General features: G+C 33.9%; 1 protein-coding gene across 1 annotated transcript in view; it reads right to left on the bottom strand.

Moving 5' to 3' along the window:
• Positions 1–2,855: 2,855 nt before the first annotated feature.
• Positions 2,856–20,737, bottom strand: part of LOC113499265 — a 102,117-nt gene continuing 84,235 nt past the window's right edge. The window contains exons 11-18 of the mRNA XM_026879674.1: positions 19,181–19,333; positions 18,582–18,831; position 17,614; positions 12,271–12,339; positions 5,960–6,048; positions 4,657–4,717; positions 4,424–4,550; positions 2,856–3,291 (exon numbers count right to left, since the gene is read on the bottom strand). Coding sequence (XP_026735475.1) covers positions 3,165–3,291; positions 4,424–4,550; positions 4,657–4,717; positions 5,960–6,048; positions 12,271–12,339; position 17,614; positions 18,582–18,831; positions 19,181–19,333 — 877 coding nt within the window. The 3' untranslated portion in view covers positions 2,856–3,164. The remainder of the gene's footprint in view (positions 3,292–4,423; positions 4,551–4,656; positions 4,718–5,959; positions 6,049–12,270; positions 12,340–17,613; positions 17,615–18,581; positions 18,832–19,180; positions 19,334–20,737) is intronic.

The following is a 20,737-nucleotide window of genomic DNA, read 5'->3' as shown; positions in this document are numbered from 1 at the left end:
TCTACGATGGTATTATTTATTTTAATGCGGAATTTATTTTTTTCTTTCGGGTTTATTTTTTACTCACCAATACATTCCCTGCTCTGTGTGTATCCTACGAAGTTGAAAGACATAACTGGTCGGTGGAATATTGGTGCACCGTTGTTCTGACACTGCATAGTCGGCATTTGTTCTATAACAGCCATACGAGTCTGACTTGAACGCACGCTGCCAAAATACACGTTCGTTTATAGCTAAGACATCGATAGATTCCCAGTGTCTTGGGTTTGGGGAGACTGTTTCTGTTACGTTCGATGTTTTGTATAGCTATGCTACAATGAACCTTGCTCTTGCTCTATGCTCTGAGCATCAGATATGAATTTGAATGTCGAAAAGCGTTACCTGCTTTTTAAAATAAGTTGTTTACAAGTAATAGAGTGGATACTAGAAATTGCTTAATTACGAGTATATAACAATGGCATGGCCTTAAAATGGGTCACTAGATTTAGATTTGTCACTTTAATTGTATTTAAAAACTACCAAAATTGAATGCCGCAATAAAATTCGCCTCTCTAAGAAAATTTAGAGGCATTATTTTAGTTTCTATAGCTATAACCGAGCTTTATACCTATTCTATCGAAGGATCTAGCATTTCTTCGTGACACCCGTAATGCGAGGATTTCCCTGTGAAGAATTTATAGAACTTGCAGAACTTATTGAAAAAAATACCCGTTTTAAACTGTTTAGGTTTTGGTTACTAATATTTTTCATTATGTAATTTAATCTTAAGTAGATTTTATATAGTAGGCTGTTCCTTGGGCCCCAAAATATTTCATTTTCTTCCTTTTAAAAGCTTTTCTTTTCTTCAGCTCCTATACTATAATCGTGAACCAATTATACTGATAAGCAACGCACATATAGATTGGTCATTATACTTATGTGACTAAACTATGTGGCTGGTTTCACAAACATTCAAGTCACCTGAACAAAGCCACCCAGACTCAGAACAAGTAGATATTCGTTGATCGTGCAAACGCTTGTCCAACGTGAGGATCAAACCCGTGATACGTTGCGCACAGTGCATTTGGCGTGGTGACAAAACATATTATATCAGACATCTGTATAACACAATCAAAAACTGTAAATACCCTTTACAAAAACGATGAGCAACGTAATGAATCTTTACAAAATGCTCTGAAAACTTTAATTCCACCATAAACAATGTTTTTCAACGAAATTATCGTTTAGTAATTAGCGATCGGGCAACTGTTTTAATTAACGAATGTCGAGTTAAATTGATTCGATTCGTTTAATGGCACGCAATTTGAGTGCTCCGATATATCGAGAACAACCGTGGTATGTGAGTGATGACCCAATACCACAGGCTGTTTCATTATTACACGACAAGTTATAATAATAAAGTTCAGAATGTTTTCCATCGCCCTTGGTAGATGCTTTCACATTTTAGATTAAAGTTCCCAAGGCCTCTCCATGTTGTACCTGTGTCCTCGTCTACGCCTTTAAAAAGAACCGGGTCGGATCTCATGAAGTTATCCCATGAGTGGATAGAGAAATCCAGAGTCAAATCGTATTTCATTTTGTACAAAAAATACAGCCACACTCGAATATTGAACATTAAAATCCTCAGAATTGTGACCACTAACCCCAGTTTCATTGTTAAAAACAATTCAATTATGTTTGAATTACGTAGTGTGACATCAACGGTTATTCGGAACTGTTACGCTTGGTTAGGGATTAATCCATGTTTTAATATGCGGGATAGCAAAATATCCCTTTTTTAAGGGAAATCGTCAAATGACACTTCACTTTGGATTGAGTGGAAGGGAGTGTCAGACTTCTACAGACTAATAAGGAACATGGGTGGTTTTTTGCTCTTTGTATACATACCTACAGTGGCTTCGGTGACCTTTTAGAGTCGTTTTTCCGACGAATCATTAAAGACCTTTTCGAATAAACAATTTTAATATGTTTTTCTTAGTCTAGTTTAAGAACTCTAGTAGTAAGCAATTGTGAAATCCAAATTATTTTTCTTCATTACAGCAAAAATAATCCTATCCTTCTAATTAGTTATCAACCACCCAACGTTACGGCTGTCAAACACTTCATTCCCAATATTTTAGTCGCTGCCCATAATAACTATGCGCTTTGATTTCTGGGAATTGTTTTATCAACGGTTTCAAATGAAAAACTATTCCATAGGCATCGTTGAGTCATGTCAGTTTCTGCCTTTTTAAGGAAAAAATCAAAACTACCGTCTGATAGTTTTGCAAAAACTCCTAGGTCCAAACCAAAATTGAACAGTGTTCCGTTACGAAGGTGACCAAGTTTACGACTTTAATAAAGACATTCCCGCGACGCGAGTAAATCACTTACTTCGCCTGCTTTCTTACCGACTCTTGGAGTAAGACAGTTGCAAATGTTGAAGAGAGAGGGTGTGCTATTTGTCATAGAGCGACCTCTCACTTCCACAACTGAAGAAATCATACTTTAAAAGTGAGTGGTAGGCTGAGAGGTTTCTTTCAGCCCTTTCTATTGTAATGTGTCCGCTATTAAATATAGACGAGGATCGTAGTTTCTTACACTTTTGTGGCCATTTTTTGTAAAAAAAAAGAGAAATGTTACCACAAAATCAAGTTTAAAGTGAGACGGCATTTAGACCCACATTGTATCTCATACAATTTGCATTAAAAAATAAGATAAGAGGTATTTTACAGCTGAGGAATTATAAATTAATTAAATCTAAATTAATTCATTAGTTCAGACTTTATTGCTTCAGCAGATTGCCTCTTACTTTAAACAACATTTTGTAGTAACTTCTTCAAAATCAAGTTCAAAATACTTTATTAAAAGACAACAATATACTTAAATGCAAAGTAATGAACTGCAACACAACTCTTGATTTTTCACAGAAAAATATTAAATGTAGACCAGCTACACGGGTACATAAAATAATCACAAAATTTGAGAATCACATAATTATTCTGTAAGAAGTTTCTAAACTATATATGAACTCCACAGAATAAAAGCCAATTATTCTTTTGTTCTTTTCGAAAAATCTTTAAATATTTTTAAATAAACAATAGGAAAACAAGTGACGATCAAATTAAACATAATCAACTTCATGTGTGAAGGACACAACAACAGATTCTTATCCTAGTCACAGTCTAAATTAACGGGTTCAACATTATTGATCTTCTGGAGAACCTTCGGATATTTCTCTTGCCCCTCGCTGTTCTTTTGTCGCGCGGAGGAGAGCTCCTGATCGGTGGCGGATGCACCCAGTCTGGACACCTGGAATTAAAAGTATGGTATTAACTTAAGCCTTTGAAGTGTGTAACTAGGTAACATCGGTGTACTTTCATGTTTCTTTAGCTTATATTTAAACATATTTACGTTATCACACTCTCGATAGATATTCTCTAGCAAGTGATAACAGTGAACAGATGTGCTCCTTCAAATAATATAGTCTGTGTTCAAATAATATACATATAACCTGGATATGTCATTTAAAATTAAAACGACTATCAATCCGATGGTCCGATCTGTCCTAGACCATGATAGCTGCTCATCACGATTGCAATAGTAGATCAAAATTGTTTTAGAAACATACGTTTTACAGTTATATGATAAGAAAAAGCATCACTGTAAGTAAGGATCAGGGCCAAAAGTTAAGGAAATCGAATGTTTATAACCTCTTCCGAAACAGATATCTCTAAGAAACCTGAATTAAAATCTACTTACTATGTTTTTGTTACCATCAAACTTTCATTCAAAAGAAATTCTACAGACCGATGAAAAACTCTAATTCAATGAAATAAAATCCAAAAATTACCCAGTCGTGGTCCAGAACCCCTGGACCACGGGATCGGTATGACGTCCCTTCCATCTTTGAACCCCCTTACATCATTGTATCCTATCATTGTTTTTACCTCAAATGCTCATAGTAAACATTTTACCATACAATAAACAATGTTATTTTCCTCGAGAAGATAAGATCAAATACTCTTTGGGTTTTTCGCTGTGTATCGAAGCGGTACATTAATGAAGTCAATGTAATGCCTGACACGTTTAGGTGTGTGATTTTATACAAAAATGACCACGTTTATGATGTGCTTACGTCAATAGTGAAGCAAGTAGACCTATTGTTATTGAATGATATGAAGTCCTGATCCTACACTATGGCTCTTAAAAAAAATTAAAGAATCTTTGAGTATAGCGGAGTCTTGTTCATTCATTGTTGATCACGTAGAAAGGAGTAGTTTTTACTATTAATCAGTTTGTTTTCATTGTTATAATTCACATGTAATTGCTTCCTCTGTTAGTTGGTTTTGATCGAGTTAGGTCCAACGACAGTTTGCACTGAGAATAATCTTATTACGGATTTGCTTGTAAATCACATACCTATTATTTGTAAGACACTTACTTTTCTATGTCAGGTAGCGAGTGCCCCTTACACCGCGCCTCCCACTTCGACCAGTACTTAAACCCTTCTTGTTCGAAGACTTTGTTGGCGCATACACTGTCATCCTTGATATCTTCGTCTAGTAAGGCTGTAATCATTGAAACAGTTATTATAGTTAGTTCCCAATTACCAACATTTAGGGGTATATTGTCAACAAAAAAAAAACTACTGAATACAGTTTAAGAGTTACTTACATTCGCATGTGATGTCACACTTGCCGCCCTTCTTTCCCTCTTTGCACCACTCACTTCCAATCTGGAAATAAGGTTAAAGATTAATTTATCGATTGTGACAAGAACAACTTATGGTACCTCCCTATAAATTAAAAGACGTCAAGTGTCAATTAGCCTCGTGACAGTGAGAATTAAATCCAAATAGCTTAAAGTTCACAGTGAGTACAGAGAACTATGAAGTAGGTGCCTGAAGGTTCTTTTAGGAACGGAAAGTAGGTTTTGATTCCCTTGCTAGTGTTGAATATTTGCGGCTAATTTGATTTTTTACAGCTTTAAGGTCAGTGAACTAAGCTGCCAGACAAAAATGCAATTCACAGCAACCATTTTCTCCGAGAAAGCATTCAATCAACGCAGCTTTTCGTGGCCCCTACTGGACTCAGGGGTGTCTTAAATTACGCCAAAACATTCAAATCTAGACTAGAATAAGTTGTGGAATATTATATTATTGATTCTGCTTACGTTAGTATGCAACAATAAATACAATAATATAGAAACAAATGCGCGATAGTTAAAACTGCATTAAAATCTAATCAAAATTGTATTCCGTGTATAAATTGGTAATTCCCATTTAATTGTGTTAATATTAACAATGGCATTATGTAATTAGCGTACTTTATCTAATCGACCATACATTTAAAATTATATAGTGGTTAGTGAATATACCGGCATATAATAATCCCGATATTAATAACGTTACAATATTATACTAAGATTATTAGATATCAATGATATCATAGAATTTAATTTTGTTCAAAAATGATCCAGGAACTAATATTATTTTGATTTTTATGTTCAGGATCCAAAGGGCAAAAGCGAAATCCTATTACAGGGGTTCCGCTTTCTGTCAGCAAGCTATAACTTATATAACAACGAACAATCAGGTATGAAACTAATGATGAACTAGTAGTAAATTAACCTTGACATACTGCATTGTATAGTATAGTGATGGGCAATGAGGTAGCGCTGAAACTAGTCGGGCGATCCCGATAAATACGCGCGAGTTCCTCTGTATAGCTTTCATCTTTTCTAACTATCGTGAGAATTATTAAATGATGCAACGGTTTGTCACGCGTATTTAAAGGAATTGCCCGACTTGTTTCAGAACCAACCGGAGTCCTAATCACGAGCTGACACGGCGGGGACATCTCATTTTAAAATAATATTTTTTATTTAATTTTCCGACTAGTTGCGGATCCATCTGAAGTCCTTAATCATGAGGCTCTACAATCAACTTGACAGCGACACATAACATGATTAGACTCACCTGAAATAGTCCATAGTATTTTCTTCTCGACGTTTTCACGACTAAGGCAGAAGTGTTTCTGTCACTCTCCTGTTCAATCAAGCATACCCCTGAAAAACAAATGTTATACGATGTTACAAGGCACTTTGGAAAAGAGACAAAAGTTTGCTAGATAGAGATCAAAGTATATAAACTAGTTGTGTAAAACAGAGACAGCGCTATTTTGCAATTCTTTCCCGACGTGTGAAGTTACGTTGACTGCACTGTAGTCCAGATGGCTTGGGAGTAAATTATGTTAGTTTTTAAGATTTCGTTGACAAAGGGTAAAAACGGAAACTTATTACATAGCTTTGCAGTCTGTCCTTCTATCTATCTGGCTATATCTCATGAACCATGTCAGCCAGAATGTTAACATTTACACAGATAATGTATTAATTTTTGCCGCTAGAACATCAAATAATAAAGTTAAAAACCGCATTCAAATTGTTTCAGTCAAACGCGAGATAATCGCCTCCTTTTTTTAGAGTCGCTTAAAAATCATGTCAAGCAACAAATAGTAGAAGTATCAATATGACGGTTGATCAATTCTTTTAGAACCCTTAGTGTTGTGAACCAGATTCTCAGTTGACTGATAATTTATTATTTTGTATTGTTTAAAATCTTTACAAGATTTACTTACAATGAATCCTATCTACTTACAAATCGTGTTATTGACTATTGTTCAGTGCAATCTTGTGCTAAATAGCAAACACGCAACGTGAGATAACCAATTGAAATACAAATATAAGAGATTTTACAATGAACTAGCTTGATGTTAGATAAAAAGAGTATTTTACTAACGAAAGTACAATTCTAAAATTACAATTTGTTTTTATAATTAAAAATCCTCCCCAAAAATTTCGTTTAAAGGCTTATTCATGCCATAAATTTATACTTTTAGTCTAAAAGTTAAAAAACGTAAGAAAAAATCGGACCGAAAACACCGGTCAAGTGCGAGACGGCTTCACAGTTCTGAGTGTTATCTACAAATAGGCTTAAAATACATTTTGCAAATAAAATTGGTCACCCATCAAATGGATTACCGTACCAAAATTGCATTACCTGTTATTCTTTTGTTATAGTGGCAACAGAAATAAGTCAAAATAGAAAAAGACGGTATATGAGATAAATCGTTGTGACAGATAGTGCTTTTGTATGTTATTCATTACACAAGCACAGAATCAGTATGACTTGCAATCATAATACTTCAATAAGTTATTTTAGATAATCAGAAAGCGCTACAAATCGGATAATATTTTCAATCGTATACTATATATATATATATAAATGAAATGAATATATTCAATCCTCTGACAGGACTCACAGACGGCGGACCGTCGACGACCGTCGGAGGTTGAACCTGCGACGTCGGGATATCTGCGCCAGTCATTTACCAACTAAGCTACCGAAGGCCACTGGCCAAAAATTTGAATATGCTCATGGCATCGTGACACATCATAGGGAAAGAATTGCGTTACTTCGAATCAGTAGTAGTCAAATTACTGAATCGAGATTAAACAATTATTTCGTATTCTATAGCCCAAGTATCGAGGAAGACAAAAATAAATATAACATCGCACTAAGTTTAATAGGAGGAGCTCGTAGCTAAGCTATAACCGCATAAGTGAAACGATCACAGGTTAAGCTATGCTTGACGCGGTTGGTCCGTAGATGGAACTTTTTCATTACGAGTTCTTGCGTGTTTCGGAAGGCACGTTAAAATTGTGGGTACCGGCTGTTATTCCAACATCTTTGACAGTCGTTACAGTTAGCCAGAAGCTTGAAAAGTCTGACAACCAGTCTAACCAAGGGGTATCGTGTTGCCCAGGTAACTGGGTTGAGGAGGTCAGATAGGCAGTCGCTCCTTGTAAAACACTGATACTTAGCTGAAACCGGTTAGCCTGGTAGCCGACCCCAACATAGTTGGGAAAAGGCTAGGCCGATGTCTAAGACTAATAGGAGCAGCCAGTACGTTAGCAAAACTGCGAATCTTAGCTAGTCATTCGAAAAATTTAAAAGAAAATGCCCTTACATTGTTACACGTATCAGTAAACTGGTGTCAATATTCTGTCTGACTATATGAATACTGATTTTTAAATGTACGGTCAGTGACAAAAGTCAACAAACGAAATTAGATTTTCAAAATTGTCAAATTCAATGAGGTGCTTTTGTACTTTTAGGTAATAAATTACACCTGACACCAAGTTTTTAAAAATTTTCCAAACAATACTTCATAAGGCACTTAAATATTATCGATAAACATTCTTAGTACCATTGCATTGTAGTCATTTTCACTGGACTGTTTGTTGGTCTGGTGGTTAGTGGCCTTGACTGCTATACCGGAGGCCGTGGGTTCGATTCCCACCCAGGTTTTTTTTTGTGTTATCAGCACGATCATTTGTTTTGTGTTTATGTTATTTTAATAGTACACATAGACAAGCTTTGCTTAGTTTGAGACTAGATGGCGTTGTGTGAAAATTCTGGAATATTATGTCAAACACTGTTAATTCTGGCACTTTGCTAATCGAATTGTACAAACATATTTTTCTTGCTGACTGTACGTTAAACCTATATACGAATTACTATGTATTATTGTTAGTCTAAGGTCAATTGTCTGGACCCGATAACAATGAGAAATGACTCATCAGTTTTAATATCGTATCACTGACGGTTACTACGAGCTCTTGAAGTACTTTTTGAGGAGAGAACGAGATGCCGCTATATGTATTGTAGTGCGTTCTCGCTTTTATAATGGCAATTGTCTTTTTTGAATGGTTCGTAGTAAGGAAACAGTACTTAGTTAAGGAGTGGTTCTTAAGTGCTGAAGTGATGACTTAAAAAATGTTGTCTTAGATCAGATTACAAACTATCTGTCTAATAAACTTCGTTCAAATAAGTTCATCCAGCCATACGTTACTATCGTGTTTAAAATATTACTTGCATTTTCATACTGGTATCATTTTTATAAAATTAGTAGTAGTTAGTAGCCTTAGTAACTCATAGTTAGTACCTTAGTAGCTAACGGCTATCCCGTCAAAATATGTCCTTTAATTTCAGATACAGCCTGAGAAAACAGACAGACAGGCTGAAAAAATGTTATATTATGTACCGTATATATATTCATAAGCATGGATTAAAAAACGGTTTTTGCAATTATACAAACTGAGATTCCAATATTATATATATATGTACCGATTGATTACACATCATCTGTTTTTACTTCAAGTTTTGAATTTAAATATTCCCTCATCGTTAAAAAAGATATAAATATTCTGATAAATACATAATATCAAAAGAAACAAGTGCTAAAGTTATAACTAAAATTCCCGTGCAATTAGTCAATTGAACTTTAACATAAGATTACATTTACTGAGATACATATTCTCGGAATAGTTTAACTGATAATTTAAATTGATAGTGCGTATCACGGATGAGTGATAAGCAAATTAATATTATACAACGCAATCTGTCGACAGGATGTGGCATTTGTTTACTTTAAGATTGGATGTATAATGTTAATTTTATTTAGAAAGACAATCTACTGTTGTTTGTAGTAGTTACATAATTTTTGGGGTTGCCTATCCAAAGCGTATAATTGTATTTGAGGAGCTTGTCTCTAAGCTAGAACCGCATATTATAAGTGAATCGACCACCGGTTAACCTACGCTTGACGCGGTTGGTCCGTAAATGAGTGACCATCTTTTAAATACGAGTTCCGCCTTTTTCGGAGAGCATGTTAAATTGTGGGTCCTAGTTGTAATTCTTATATCTTTGACAGTCGTTACCGGTAGAAAGAAGCTTGAATAGATAGGCAGTCTCTCCTTGTAAAACACTGGTACTTAGCCGAATCCGGTAAGACTGGAAGCCGACCACAACACGGTTGGGAAAAGACTATTCCGATAATGAAAATTGGAATCCTATTAACATTACGCTATATTGTTGGTCATAGTTATAAAAATTTAAGTTTAGGTTGAATTTTCAATCTAGTGATATAGTAATTGGACTGCACGGATAGGCGAGTCGTATAGCATCACCAGCATTTGTGTGAATGACTTTGCATGCTTATTCTGAGTCTGTTGGGTGACTTAAATGTGTGTAAAATAGTCCTCAATAAAATAAAACTGGTCGTTAATAAATGTTACATATATAATTTAAATAAACACATTAAATTACTATACCACAAAGTTTAAAATAAATTATCTAAACAAAAACTTATCTACTCAAAAGTGGACTAGGAGGCCTACCACCGCCTCTTTAAGAAATATGATTGTATTTGTGGGAGCGGGATAGCGTACTATACGCCGTAGAGCGGTGACCACTAGTAATCATTTTACTTTAAACTATGTATGTCGGTAGAATCACAAATACCTAACTACACGATTACATAATTCAATCCACTCAAAGTTCAAGGTTAAACAAAAAATCAGAACTAACACGAGAGGACTCTAAATTAAAAAAAAACGATTGATATAACCTACGTGTAGTGAGTCATTTGATGCTACCGAAACAAGAATATAAGGAAAACCCATTGACAAAATCATGACTGGCGATCGTATAATGACAATAGGATGGCAACACGAGAGGCACATAAGAGTCATTCGACACACACATATACACACGTACGTAATTGTTTTTGATACTTCAACTGTTTTTCACGACCGACCCGGAAAAAAAAAGGTTTTTTTTGTAGCCATAATTTTGTACTTAATAGGTATAGGCTGGTGTGAATCCTGACCGGTCGATGAGTCGATATCTCCGGAACGGCTTGACCGAATTTCATCAGTTTTCAATGTATGGAAAATGTTTGTGGGCTTGTGGATGCGTAGGTACGAATAATTAATGGTAAAGCAAATTTTTGGGTCAGCTAGCATTATTGAGTAAAAAAAAACATTATTATTTAAACAGCTGCCAACATTCGTCTTAACGTTAAGAACATCTTAAGGAATTAATTCTCAAAAGATAAATGCTATGTATAGTCACAATATAGTCCTGATAATAATTGTAACTTTGGACTGACATTATGAAGCAGAAAATCTAATTAGGATAATTATGTAGGTTGTATGAGCAAATCAAATATTAAAAGAATACTTATAATATAGAAACAATTATAATTTAGACTGGTCCGTTGGTCTAGCGGTTAGTGGCTTTGACTGCTACGCCAGAAGTCGCGGGTTCGATTTCCACCCAGGACAAATGTTTGTTTGATGACCACGATCATTTGTTCTGTGTCTAAGTGTATCTAAAATGTGCATGTGTTTAAAAATAAATAAATACTCTAAGACTCATAATATAAGCTTTTTATGAGTTGGTTTTAGACTAGATGGCGTTGTATGAAAGATGTGAAATATAAATATTATTAATTAAATTGCAAGTTGTGGCATCACATTTGTACAACTGTTACAGTTTTCCATTAACAGATGGCGTTAGGTGTCTTGCAATTAGATGATTGATAGTAAACCCTGTTGTGATAGATTTTGATGTACCTTATCAGATAACTTTGAGTGACATGATAAGATCTTGTTATTCAGGCTTAAGTAATTACGGCTGTTGCGGCAAACGTAGGGACCTACCTACAGGTGAAAAGTAACGGAATCCATTCTCCTTTAAATAATACTTTTGACATTCAGGAAAAAAAAGGTTGCGATGTGTTTCCTTGATTTGGATAGTTCAACCAAGCCAATGAAACATAATTTATACTTTTTTTATTTATTCTTTACACTTTCAAACATACAGTTTTACGCAACCCTGAATAGTTTAAAAGTACTGATTTATCTATTCTCTATGCTAATATTATATAAAGCTGAAGTGTTTGTTTGTTTGTTTGAACGCGCTAATCTCAGGAACTCCTGGTCCAAATTGCAAAAATCTTTTTATGTTGAATGGACCATTCATTGGGGAAGGCTTTAGGCTATAAACCATCACGCTGCGACTAATAAGAGCGAAGATACAATGGAAAATGTGATAAAAACAGGGCATGTATAAATCATAACTAATATTTTCTACCCACGGGGACGGAGTCGCGGGCAACAGCTAGTCTTAAATATAAATGTAGTAATCATCCAAAATACAGCAGAAAAAAGTATAAATCGAAGTATCCCTTTCCAAAACTGTATTACTAAATTACTATAATAAACAGGTGTTGGCAATGATTGCTAATAATCACCAAGTTTCAATATAAATGACATGTTACTAAAAATACTTTGAAATAACAAATGAACAACATTGTTACCTTTAAAACCTCAATATATATCAAAGAATAGAGAATATAAACAAAAATTAAATTGAAAACTTACAGTTACTAAGAAAAGTCCTCGAGAAATTAATTTTGAGCAGTTCCCGGGTCAGCTGACATCTCGTAAACACTTTGGCTTGAAGTCCCAAACACAAAGTTAATATTAAAATAATTTGCAATGCACGTGCGCTCGCCATGGCGACCGGTGCGACACTGATAGCTGTCTGTTTACAATTATGTAAAACGTATGCGTCTACGCACCTTTGACATTTCGTTTAATTTGAGGAAATGGTTCGCTTAATGCAGATAGTACTGTTTAAATAGGAATAATATTTGCTTAATAGCTTTGCTTAATCTTATTTAATTTGTTTTGTTTTTTTTTTTGCTTTTGTTGCTTATGTAATGTGGTGTATAATTGACAAGGTGGCGTGTGAATATTTTTTTCAAAAGTTTTTTGTGTTTTCATTAATATGTGTTTGCCAAAGCAATTTTTGGGTTGATAGACAAATTAATGAAAGAAACTACTTACCTAATGTAAAATGTTTAACGAAAATGTAGTAAGTCGACAGTAAATTTACTTCTGAAATAGACAAAATTGTATTCTTAATGGAACTTGACATTATGAAAGGTGAAAGTTTTTTTTAGGGTGACGTACTAAAGGCTTATCGAGTGAAGTAAATTACAGGTAGACAAAACAAAGATTATGTATTTCGACAATTATAACAATGTATAATAGCCCCAGCCTTTTTGTACAGAACATTCATCTATCTATACTAATATATAAAGCTGAAGAGTTTGTTTGTTTGTTTGTTTGAACGCGCTAATCTCAGGAACTACTGGTCCAAATTGAAAAACTCTTTTAGTGTTGAATAGACTATTCATCGAGGAAGGTTTTAGGCTATAAATCATCACGCTGCGACTAATAGGAGCGAAGATACAATGGAAAATGTGAAAAAAACAGGGCAGGTATAAATCATAACTTATATCTTCTACCCACGGGGACGAAGTCGCGGGCAACAGCTAGTTGAGTAATACTCGTACTTAATTAGGACTTACCTGGACTGTTATCTATCAAAAACGTTTACTCTTGACATCGTTGATAAAAGTTTCCTCATATTGCAAAACATCGTTTGGGAAAACCAGATTCGATTTGTTAAAGATCGCGCTCGCTCTATTATTATACCAGACCGTGATACCACGGTGATACTAAGTATGTAACGTTGTTTGCTTGTGTATGGTTCCATACATGAAGACTGAAAATGGAACACTAAAATTAAGGCGTCTGTCTCTATCCGTCTGTCCCCAGGCTCTATCTGAAGAACTGTGATAGCTAACTATTTGAAAATAACACAAATTATGTCCTTCTGTTGTCAATAATACATAAAGTTCTGAATAGTCTTTTATGCTCATGAATTTGTTTCACCAGTTTTTTTAATACCTTTTTCTTTCTCGTATTTGTTGATCACCCTTGCTGCCCGGAGTCGTGGTTGACCGGTTTTCTACAATAATTATGATTTGAATTATAAATTGAGAAGTAGGTACCAGGACCATGCTGTTTTAAAAGGACTATTAAGTTATGGAAGCGACTTTGCATAATACTATATGTATTTTATTACCTAGAATAATCTTGTTCATTATAAAAAAAAAGTCGAAGGTTTCAATTAATGAAGCCAAGCAAAGAGCACTCTGAATTTGAATTAGTTTGTGCAATGTGGAAAACGAATTCGGAATATGCAGTAGGTTGGGAAAGCTGTTTATGTGGGACACTATTTTCAATAATTACTATTTAAGTAATTTTTTTACAAAATTAGTTCATTGACGACCCCTGCATTCAAGTCACATGCACAAAGACACACAGACTTGGAACAAGCATTTGTGGATCACATAAGGATCGAACCACCAAGACGTCGCGCTCTGTGAGTTTGGCGTGATGACCTCAACAATTCGGCTACTCCAGTTATAATGCAATTTATTTGTTGTCCTTTATTACAAAACAGAACTGAAATCAATTTCGACTCCTATTGCGTCTGAAACTTGTCAGGCAATCTCGATAAAAACGCGTGGGGCCGTTGCACCATTTAACACATATGTCCTCTTCGGAGATCAAACCGGGTTTGCAAACTGCATAATTTAATAATGAATAATTCCCACGATAGTTATTATAAGAAAAAAGAAGAGTGATCAACTTATTTTATTCATGTAACTTGAATGTTAGTGAAACCTCCTTCGAGACAAAGTCCAGGCTCCTAACTATTATTGTACTTATAAAAATTGCCTGCAAAGATGACAAATATCAACGATAACGATTTAGCTTGTCAGTTTTCTATAGTCAAATCTCTTTCCTCCAAACCGGATTAACCAGATTAAAAAGTTCAAAAAACCGTCTTAAAAAAATAGATTTAAAATATGAATATGTGATAAGTCAAAAACCCCTAAAACTCTAAGAAACCGATGAGTAACCAAATAAAACACAGACATTTGTTAATATTTTTATTTAAGACTTGAAATGGCATCACATAAATTATTTATTTACATAAATTTAAACTAATTAAAGCGGAACGTAAGTTCTTTGAAAACATTAACATATTAGCGGTTCGAACTCATTACGTTAATTACTATGGAAATAAAGCTCAAATACCATTCAACGCATGTTAGATAATTTCAATAATGTACAAGATAATGATACGTAATTTAAAACAAATAATACAAAGACGTTATAACAAAAGAGAATGATTTAAAAAGTTTTACGCAGATGTAGCGCTCTTACAAGAGCTAGTCACCTCCTGCCCCTTGAATTAAGAGATATTTCGACAATCGTTAGGGAATTTGAGTCTTAGTGTCTGTGTCACACGGGATACATTCGTAGATACCCACCCTTAAATAAATTTGTCACCCAGTCAGTTGTTTGTATGTTTATCACCGTAACAACCGATCCTCATGTGATATTCGTTGTTACAGCGACAAAAAAAACCATCATCTGTAAATATCTCAACTGAAAAGCTATCACGGTTCATAGCATACAGCTTGGCAACAAACAGACAGACAAACATCCAAGCCTCAGCATTAGGGTTCCATTTTTACCCCTTTGGTTTCAATTAGTCACGTTATTTTCACTTGTCATCGCCGAATGATTGTCAAAATGTCACTTGGTAGGCGATGCTGAGGTATGAAACCAACAGAACGAGGTTGAAAGCAAGGAGGCGTCATAGTCGAGAACTACATGACGACTTTTGTCTTTTATCTCGCTTTCCCCGTCCTGCCTTAGACTTACCCAAGATGGTCTTAAGAGTTTGTGAGTGATATCTTAAAACAATTAATTTACAATACATATAAAACTCTACTTCGATCAAATCGTCTTAGAAACTATTTACAATATTTCCTTTATAACACACTCTCATAATAACACAAAAAGTTAAGAAAGAAAAACAAATTAAACAGGTTTGTTTTAGATTGTTTTAGCACCTTTGTTGAGTATTGATTCCACAAGCCTAATGAGAAAAAAAAACTAGGTTCGAAATTCAAAGTAATTTGTAGAAGAAACTGTTGGTACGCGTCTTATCGAACAATTATTCCAAAGTATTTGAACAAACTATGTAAACATAATTACTAGGTCAACTATATTTGTCGATTATCGCTATTGACAGACTAAGAAAAAGTAAAGAGAATAATGTCAGAAACAATAGCTTTTACTACTGTATATGTAGTTATCTATTTAAGGTATTAAATTCATTAAAATAATATATTTACAGGGATCTTTGTTTTTGTAATAAAATGCCAGAAAATGAGTCAAACGTTTTGTTGAATTCTGAAAATAGTTATTTTTTGTGAAATGCCGTTTTCTTTTTTGTATGTGTAAATGAGTACATGGTGTGTACATAATTATATCGAATGATAATTTTGCTCAAACCTATATTAGTTAAAAATACCTCTTAATTTCACATTAATTACAAATTACGTCTTAATCTACAAAATTAAGTCATGCCATTCCTAATTTTCCATTTCAAATTATATTACACATGGGGTCTTATGTATTAAAACATGTTAATATCAACAAATATCGAAATAATTAAAATCAAAATTACATACAGACTTCGCAGTGACTATATCTTAATTAATCGTAATCTTAATTATACAGGACGTTTTAAAAAGGATGGACGAACGTGTGTAAGACAAACAACCTAATACATATATCCTAAGATTTAAAATATAAACAGACGTCTTTTTCCCCAATAAATTGTAAGTAAATACCGTATTATCATCAAATAAAACAAAATGGTGTCTCAAAAATAAAAGAAGTATATGAAAATATCTAAAAGCCTGACATCTTTCAATAAAAATAATATATGTCTTCCACCTTCAGACGCCGCGCCCGCGCCGACGCGTCCCTACTTTTCAGAACACCCTGTATACATGAGCCTCGTGTTAATATATTAGTTCTAAACTTAATATGTTTGTGAAACATGCCTTCACAGAAGACATATTTTATATTTTAGTAAATTATTAGAAGCTCTTCAAAACTTTTGTTAATAAACCACAACTTTAGTAAATGAATGAGCGTCAAATATTTTCATATTAAAATTGGAAATATTTGCTATAAATATTAACTACAGATCTGTTATTACGAATAAAAATGTATAAGTACTTTGCTAGTTAAGTAATTCTGGCAAGGTATAAAATGTATTTTTTTTTTTGACACTTACTCAAGTTGCAGTTTCGAAAATCAGTCAATTTAAAGACATTTTAAATCATTAGTGACAAGATAACATAACTTAATTTAAAATTAACCTAAGTCCATGTAGGATAAAACGAGACACAAAAAAAGTTCAGTATAGTCCAATGCAGCAGTCAAGTTCTGAAATCTAACAAAAAATATATTTAAAAAAAAAACCTGAACCTCTAACGGCTAACCAAACCCTAACCTTTTTTTGTAAAATGCAGTGAAAGACCCGTGTGTCGAATTTATTCATTGTATTTAAATAGCAAATATTATCTGATTCAATTACTACATCTTATTAGCAGTCTTTATAATCTGCTAAAGTTGAGTTATTTTCAGGTTTATGAAGTGAAACTTCTTTTTTGACGTTGGAAAAAAATACCGCAACATTTTCCGTCTCGCGTCACATTTTTCCGTTAGGCGGCATCTCATTTACTTCTAATACTGTATAGTGACGTGATAAATGATATATACCAGTGACTTCTAAAAAAAGTAAGACATTGGTATATCTCTTTTCTACTACTTCGTTGTTAATAATTTTATTATTTCTATATTATCGTCTAATAATATCTATGACAAATACTTCCACTTGAAGATACTTAAGGCGACTTTCAATTGGATGACGGACTGTTTGTGAAAACATCGGTAAGTGATAAATTGATAAACCTCTTTGCAGGAATCTCGTCTTACCCTAATTTTATAGTTACAAAATTACTCTAAATTAAATTTTTACACACTTAAATTTTATTTTTAATAGTCATATCACAAGCAAGAGGTGTTGAAAACATTTCTTATGATATGAATTCCTTTACGCACTACTTTAGCTAAGTTTAAAGTTAATCCCGTTTATTTTATTGTACTTTGATCTCATGGATATTATATACTAGCTTTTGATATTTTTAAAAACATTATTTTTTAAAGTTCTGCATAGAAAATGTCGTTTTAGACTGGAACATTAAATGCTGTTTTTCCGTGAAATTATCTGAATATGCATCAATGTTAATAAAGTATTTATCTGCTTTATTTTTATTTACTGTAACATATAAATATATTTAAACGTTTCCTAGAATTGATTTAAATGTTTGTATTTGTAAACATTAAAAAGAGAACTCATTATATTTAATGTCCAATTTGCAAACAAAATCAATGCATATTTTATCATACCAGCATACAATAAAATATTTATTAAAATACTTAAGCGTATCTGTTAAATAATTTAATCGGCCAAATTAGTGAGCCATTCGAGAATACCATTATTAAACAAAATACAATTTTTATATACATTTCGAATTTTATATCTCGTTAACCAAAAAATATATTACGAATTTCACGACTAGTTAAATCAGCTCTGTCCAAAACTACACTTTTGACGTCGCTGTCAACATCACATAACTCGCCCTAGGATTTTCTTCTTGAACCGGTTCTTGTCTAAAACACCTATGAGGCTCAAACTCCACTGGTTTCTTAAGCATTCGTCTCACGAACCACACTAAACCAATCACGATCACCATTAATCCTAGAGCCACACCGATCAACGCAGTATTCAAGCTTTTAAAGCCAGATTTCATTTCCAACGTACCGAGAGATTCAATTAGTTGGGGGACGACACAGATTGTTCGTCGTTCATTGATTTTGTACTTTGAGATTGCGGCGCAGACTTCGTATGGTCCTCTTACAAAGCCATCCATGGATATCTCGAGGGTCGATTGGCACGGGGTGTCCTTTTGGGCTACGAGAGAGCCTCGGGAAAGTACTGCTAGGACGATGTAGCAGTTGTTGGGTCTGATGTCATTGGACAGTCTTTGGGAGCGAGGTAGCACGTATTGCGGTCTTTGCGGGAGTCCTAGTACTGATATCAGGACTGTGAGAACACCATCGCTGGTCACGTTTGAACGTACTTCGGATACCCTGTGTAAAACAAATTAATTATTGAAAGTTTCATTGCGTAAATGTTAAACCACACCAATCATAATTTGTGCAGAATAAAGTTAGCGGTGTTCACATGTTTTTTTTATTTATTTTTGCTTACAAGTCGTCTTCCCAAAATAGTATTCTCTCGTCTTTTGACAGTTAACACGATGCTTGACAAAAAGTGACATCATACCAAATAACATTATAACTCTAACATTAGTGTTTTGAACCGAATAAAACTCGCAGCCACGAGAAATGTTGGTACCCATTGTTCAAATCTTAAAGACCAATTAACAAAAATTAACTGTCACACGCTCAGAAATCAAAGGTCAATAATAAGTCTTACCTCAAAGGATTGGTTTCTGGTGCTGCTGTCACCACTATTGGCACTACAGTGGCAAAGGACGCTCGTCGCCTCACTTGTTGTGGAACCCCACACCCCAGCACCAAGGATTGTGGCACGTCAGAGCTATCCATTTCTTCCAGAGCTATGCAGAATCTGGGAAAACAAACACCATTTGTAATATACTGCGAAAAGTAAAGCAAAATTAAGCGATATTCTATATTTCTTGTACAATAATAATAAACAAATAACAAATGCATATCTTATTTTTGAAATATTTTCAAACCAAATTAAATTAAACTGATTTCGAAAGTGCTTTGTTTTAAAGTCTATATTCATCTTAATATACGTATGATTAAGGAAACGCGGGATCAAGCAAAATAAAAAATACAGCCAAAAATTCAGTACTAAGATTGTAGCTTCACTATAAATAGACTCAAACCTTCATATCTTTAACCTTAAATTCAAGGCAGATGCGTAAATATTACCGAATATCGTAACATTTTAAATTAAATGTGCTTTTAAAGGTATTAAAATAACATTTCGTTCAACCCTAAGGGGAGTTGAGTGGATTACCCGTTTCCTTCCAAATTAATTTCTATTATTCTGCCAAGGCCGTCGTTTATCAAAGTTCAGAACGAATAAATATTTACCTTAACTCTTTATCTTTGCGGTTCCAATTTATGTAACTTAATTATGAATTGAATATTATTTACTGCGGTTTTTTGCTTGTCAATAAATTTGTTTTTTTCCTCACTTTGCTTTGCGTTTTGCCTTATATGGCGGGGTTTTTACAAATATTGAAGTTACATGCACAAAGACATGTAGACTCAGGCAAGACGAGCATTTATAGATCACACAAATACTTGTCCGACGCGGGGTTCGAGCGCGCATTGCGTTTGGTGTGGTTACGTCATCCACTCGGCTAACCGCGCAGCTTTTTTTGATTTGGTATGTTGCATGTATCACATTCCATGTATAAAATAAATAGTATTTATTAATTTGATTGAATATACATTTGTCTCTTTAAATATGTACCCTTTTATTGAGCTAGATTAATCATTATTACAGTTTTTTTTTTCGTTTTTCTCAGTAAGAAAATCGGTTTTCTGTTATTTAATTTCTTTTTAACAATTCTGTAGCTGTGATATAGATCAGAGACGCAAAATAAATAACTAAAACAGCTTAAAGTGAATACCGGTCGTGCAAGTTGGAATCGCAACACTGAGGTTCAGTACAAGTAGGCTAAATGAGTTAATGTTGTTAAATCCGCAACATACCTGCTTAAATCATCTTATTAAATGAAAATGTTACAATTATACTTATTTTTTATAAAATGTTAAGTCTAATTATCTCATTTATAATTTCGTTATAAATATTATAATATGTTTTCGTTTAGTGTTTAGTGTATAGTTTATTACATAATTACTTTTACATCTTCATTATTAACCATTTAAAACATCGCTTTGAGTGCCCAGTACCTAATCGTGTTAAAATTTCCAAAAAATCTATTATTAAAAACCTGCACCTGTCAAAGCCAAAAGCCTAAAAGCAAACTCC

The sequence above is a fragment of the Trichoplusia ni genome, chromosome 12 (genome assembly GCF_003590095.1).
Source record: "Trichoplusia ni isolate ovarian cell line Hi5 chromosome 12, tn1, whole genome shotgun sequence".
NCBI lineage: Eukaryota > Metazoa > Arthropoda > Insecta > Lepidoptera > Noctuidae > Trichoplusia > Trichoplusia ni.
The sequence above is the reverse complement of the archived record's forward strand: the minus strand, read 5'-3'. Positions and strand labels throughout refer to the sequence as shown.